This window comes from Crotalus tigris, unplaced genomic scaffold, assembly GCF_016545835.1.
Source record: "Crotalus tigris isolate CLP2741 ecotype Arizona unplaced genomic scaffold, ASM1654583v1 scf7180000018073.2002930, whole genome shotgun sequence".
In the NCBI taxonomy this organism is placed as follows: Eukaryota; Metazoa; Chordata; class Lepidosauria; order Squamata; family Viperidae; genus Crotalus; species Crotalus tigris.
Genome location: NW_024096808.1, coordinates 961,661 through 967,660, shown reverse-complemented (window position 1 = coordinate 967,660; position 6,000 = coordinate 961,661). Strand labels below are relative to the sequence as shown.

Genomic DNA, 6,000 nt, shown 5'->3' with positions numbered 1-6,000 from the left:
ATTGCCCCCAACAATCTGGGTCCTCATTTTACCTACCCCGGAAGGATGGAAGGCTGAGTCAACCTTGAGCCGGTGAGATTTGAACTGCTGACCTGCTGAACACAGTCAGCTAAAGTGGCCTGCAGTACTGCACTCTAACTGCTGCGCCACCTCGGCTCTTAATGTTCATTTTTTTATGTGTTTTAGTGAAATAATCAACCAGCAAACCTAGTTTTGTGTAGGAGTAGCAGACCCTGGGGGTGGAGTCAAATGGGGAATCAGCCTAGAATCTCTACGTAGCTACAAAACTAAGTCTAACCTTTCTTGAATTCATTTTACCCTTATCTAGTGCCAAAATTGACCTTTCACACCAGACACATTATCCTCCATGTAATTAGCCCAGATCTTCCTCCATTTATTGCAGATTTATTATTTGTGCCTCTTCAATAACCATACATACATGAACACATTGCCAAATGAAAGCATTTATTAAAAGACTTTATTCACAATTGATTTTTTTTTTACAAATATAGTTCTTAAAAATTAAGCATTTTGATCTCTTGTAACCAGTTATTTCTATAAAGGTGGAAAAAGACTAAGTGGAATATGCACAAACAAAAACATTATAACAAAATGACTGCATGATCAGTTCACTTTACCAACGAAGTGTCATTTGGGATTACAAAGCTGTCATACAACACACATAGCACTTAAATTAAGAAATTCCAGGGTTTTGTATATTAAGTATTTGAACAGCCACACTGTGCATATCAATGTGGCTGATTTAGCTTTTTTGCTAAAAAGCAATGGAAATTTAGACGCTGTCTAATCTGGAAAAGACACTTAAAAAAAATAGAGTTACTTTATTGTTAAACTATATACACAGTGATCAGCATTAATTCAGTCATTTCTGGAAGGATAAAAGAGAATCCCAAAGTTGCTTGTGTGACGTTGCTAGTAAATTCTAAAAAAAATAATCTGAAGCTATTCACACCATTGTAAATAATTTCAGGGTTTTAGCAATAACTTTTAAAATGGCAATCAATCTGAAACGTTATACTTTGGCAGTTTTCTGTAAAACTCGACTTTGCCGTTTTGAAGATATAAAACAATGTTTCTTTTATAGTTAGCAATTCTAAGGGACATACAATCTTCTTGTCTACTTACATCACTTTACAAAAAAGATACATTAGTGCAGCTTGTACATATAACCTGATTACCTCTAAGTTATAGAACTATAGAAACTTTGTGCTCTTTTAAATAATAACCCCCATGAGAAAATTACAACTCTCTTTAAAAAGAAATATGAAATTGATAAAAACACTTGAGGACTCCTCGAAAACGTTTTGAGGACTCCTCAAAAACGTTTGAGGAGATTATGCGCAATTGCCTCTAAAGAATGGAAAGGGGGTTGGGCATAATTTTTAAAATCATTTTTCATTTGATTTATAGAAGCAGACAGAGATGACTACAAGAAAATATTAACTTCACAGACATTAAGCCATGGGTCACTGGCCTATGATTTATTAAATAAATCACAATGGCTAAGTTCACACAATATGGGAACTTGAAATCAGACTATTATACCTTAAGGTTACATGTGAGCAAGTCAGAGTTCAATTTACCCCAAATGGCACCCAGATGCAGTATTTGCTGGAGTGGCAGCGAAAAGAGAGGAGGGGAAATGCCACATATGAGCCAATATCAGCTTCACAAATTAAATATAATGATTAGAGAGAATAAATGAAATAATTCCCTTGTATTTATTTTTTTTAAACTGGCACATTTTGGGGAGCAAGCTGGTATAGTATTGGAAGTGGATTGTTGGATACCTAACACAGCATTTCTGTGAAAGATATTTGAGTCCAATAATATATAGTCTTGGAACACTTATATTAACCAAAAAAAAAAAAAAAAAAAATCCCACAAGAACAACAAAAAAGCAAACCCTTGGATTACAGCCTTAAAAAGGGGGAACAAATTATTTGCTATTCCAAATATCTTCACGTAAATATAACAGTGAGGATATGATATGATACATGATATGTTCATGATATACTGTAGGTGGAAGATAAACAATAAAGGACTATTGATGGTCCTACCAAAAGTAGAGTCTTGGAAAACAACTGACAAAACAAGCATGAAGTACTGCATCAGAGATAGTCATATCAGGTAACCATTTCTGGTTTTATGAGTTTATTCTTAGGAAATTAAAAAGTTTTAACAAAATGTGTTTTTCAAAAGCTCTTGAACAGGACTAAAAGAACTTAACTATCATCTGTTGGATGATGCAAGGCAAGTCATGGCAGTGCACAGCGTCATAAGGAGGAATAATAACTTACAGTGTGTTTTATGAAAAGGATTTCAAGGTTTGAGGTTGTAACAGACTTTTGCCATCAATGGTGGCTCCCAAAGAAAGTAAAAATGGCACTTTAATTGGAAAAATAAAGGTTAAGAACTAGAAATCAACTGTACTTTCTTACATTAAAACTGCTACATAATTTTTATTTTAAAAAATGTGATGCCTCTGAACCGATAATATTGCACATTATTAGCTACACAAATGATTGCTGCCCTTCTACACTTACTTTCAGAAAGTGCATTGACTTTAAAAGTATTTTGGTCAATCAATACCAGTAGATTTGTAACAGGATGAATAATATTAATAATAAATCCTGTACAGCAGTATATAGTTTGATTCTCACTCTGTGTATTTATATACTGCATATATGTCTTACTAGTTAACATGCTGAGCAGCTACAGAAGCTATCTTTCTTTGCTGATAAAACAGGTTAATGTTATTTGGTAATTAATTTTATGTTACATCTGTAATATAATACTTGCTGTAACCCAGAAGAAACCTTACTACTTATTCCATTATTATGGCAAGAAAATCAACTGTCCCTATGTAAAAATGGGTTGTGATGTAATTTGTATTTTTCCCCCAAGTCATACATATTGGCATTGAATCTAAAAATAAAGCAGAAATTAATTTCTCCCAATGTTCCATAACAGAAATTGTATTTGCTTTTCTGTAAATCAGCATTTAAAAAACTTAATGTGAAGAACCAAACAGAAAATACAAGAGCCTAACAAATGAGAAGCAGTTTGATACTCAAAATTATAAGCGTGTTAGTAGTATTCTATATAATCGAGAAATGACATCATTTTTTACAAAAATGTCTTAATAATGGTTTGCTAGCTGTAACAGTCCTGTTCCAAATATACATGAATGTCCTTGTTCCTCCAATTATTTTACTTGCTGATTTTTTTTAGTTGCCATGTTTGATTTTCAGAATAGTTTTTAAGATTTGGACGGTGTGTGAAATTTAATATGCAAACTAGGACAGAGAGACACAGAAAAAGATTCAGGTAAAATTGGGAGGGCAGGAGCATGAAAGGGAATTATTGCTTCTGGTTCTCCCTATTCAGACTACCAGATCATCATTATAGCCAAGCCTAGAACCTAGCACAATATGATCATCCATAGGCTTCATAAATAGAGATGTGATGTTGCAGCAGCACTCTAGCATGACTAAGCCATACTGCAGAGGAAATGATTTGTACTGAGAACGTAGCAAGTTCTGAAAAGCCTCACCTCAGTGCAGACACTCACAATGTTATGTATCATCAGGTTGTCTGTGGATCAGGGAGTAAGTTTATGCAATGTTTCATCTTACCTTGGTTCAAAACTTAGATAGCTAAATTTGACAGCATAAACGTGCTTGCACTAATTTGAGTGTCCAGATAGGAGGCTGTGTCACGGTATAGTAAATACAATTTTTAGGACTGCAATGAAACTTTTAGGGCTAGAGGGTAGCCAAAATTCAGTTTTAAAAGCTACATAATGAAGAAAGGCTACCACAACAGGTTCCCTTCTGTTGTACACCAATTCCCAGCTTTCTTTTCAACAAAATTTTGCTTTGTTACATGAAGGCTGCTAAACATGACGTATCATATAAAATCAATCCCTACTCACATTTTTTAATGTTGCTTATTAAAACTATAATATTTACAGAAGCATCCCAAATGTAAACAGGAAAAAGGATCATTCCAAAACTAAACTAAACTAAACTAAATCAGTCAACATTATCACTTTGATAAACTAGGGAACAGTTTAGGTTCCCCTGCCCCCTGCAGTAAAGCATTAAAGTACTGTGGTCAATTCTTTCAAAAGAGAATTAGAGCCACAGTGTGAACTTCTAAAACATGGTACCGCTGAGGTATATTATCCTCCTCTTTCCACATCATTGTGCCCAATGTCTGTCAAGTGGAAGATGAAGTTAATGGAATGTTGGAAATAGCAATAACAGACTCGCAGAATTGGACTAAATAGGATAAATTTCAAAGCACAAAAAGGATATCACACAATAGATTAGTTCATCTTGCATAACAACTAAAGTTTTACAGGAAACAGATTTTTCCTTTCGTTGAAAATACTGCTGAAACTCTATTTTCACCAAGACAGGCTTTGAGAACTGTGCAGTTTCAAAGGGTGTCTGTGAAACCATGTCCAAAAACCAACCCAATTTCACAGTTGTTTATGAAACAAATTCAGAGACAAAGAAATAGATGGGCTCCAAAATTATCTGTGGTTAGGCTTGATATGCAAATAAGTGAAAAAGAATTCATAATCCAGGCTTCTAAGACAAGCCACAGTTCAATGTAATGGTATATACAGATAAGATAAAACAATATCTGGTTTATATGAATAGTATATCTTTCTAAGTATTCTGATTACCAATTAATGATAGACCCGCATAAGGCTGTCACAGTTAGATTTGTCTCCACTGTTCAGACAAATCCCACTGGAGCAGATTTAAAAAGAAAAAAGCTCTTCATACTTAATTCTTTATGGCTTTTTGCAACATAGCAAAGTATTACAGCTTAAAGCAGACATCTCCTCACAGAGGAGAAAACAATTTTGCAGTCTAAACATAAAGTAAAAAGTAAGTAACACAATGAATTCTGTATTCTGTTTGACCAAATACTTATTATACTGATGGTCAACAAAATCTAGAGATGACATGTGACATGCTGGGAAAACATAAATATTAATAATTAAAATTAATAATATTAGGTCCCTTGAGAAAAATTGCCAGGTTGATAGCAGACTGCAAAAAACAAACAAAACATGAAACAGAACCTGATTTAAAACTAAAAAAATGCCAGCTAGAACATTAACAGCCATATAATATACCCAAAGAAAATTCAAAACAGCTTTATTTGCTTTCTTTTTCCTCTTTTTCTCTTTTAATAATTGGGAAAGGGTGAGCCTCTGTATTAAAGACCCAATGTTCAAATGGAAGAATATCATCTTCAGAGAATAATAAATATAAATACCTAGAAAAGAATATCAAAAATGCATTATTAATACATTATAAAATTATAAATACATAGCAGATACAGCATATTTATTTTATTTATTCTGAGACTTTATTATATTAAGAATTTGCTTAGTATTTCATTGAGAAGTATCCAAACTTCCACTGGGAAAAAGAGACTGGTGATTGTATTTTAATTATGACGTTTGAGCTACTTACTGCTCCAACCTAGCAAAGTATTAATTCATAACTCATTTAAAAATCTATTCAACTGCTTACTTGAGCGTTTCTGAAAGGAAGAAACTCTGTTGTACGTCATCATGGCTTTTACGATTGCTGTAAACATCCCTCAGGCCAGAATAGCCACCATCTACTCTGCAATATTTTTCCAATGCCTGAATTTTAAAAAAAGAAAAAAAATAGGGTATTTTATAAGTACCTTTCTCAGTGCAAAACATTGTAGGGTAATTTGCACTATAATACCACTTCATAATTTTAAACTTACAGCAATTATCACAATAATAGCATATTCTGCATAAAACACTTCAGTCACGCTGCACTGAAATTTGGAGTCAAATTAAAATAAGTATCTTACTACAACTCCCATTATTTTTATGGCAACAAAGAAATTGCCTTTTTCTAATTCAGAAACTGACTTGTTTGAATAAACAACAATAATAAATTATGTGTAGTTTAC

At 33.3% G+C, this 6,000-nt stretch overlaps 1 protein-coding gene across 1 annotated transcript in view; it reads right to left on the bottom strand.

The window, feature by feature from the left end:
- Positions 1 to 444: 444 nt before the first annotated feature.
- Positions 445 to 6,000, bottom strand: part of MAN1A1 (mannosidase alpha class 1A member 1) — a 65,535-nt gene continuing 59,979 nt past the window's right edge. Inside the window, exons 11-12 of the mRNA XM_039347422.1 lie at positions 5,583 to 5,698; positions 445 to 5,322 (exon numbers count right to left, since the gene is read on the bottom strand). Of these exons, the coding sequence (XP_039203356.1) occupies positions 5,202 to 5,322; positions 5,583 to 5,698 (237 nt within the window). The 3' untranslated portion in view covers positions 445 to 5,201. The remainder of the gene's footprint in view (positions 5,323 to 5,582; positions 5,699 to 6,000) is intronic.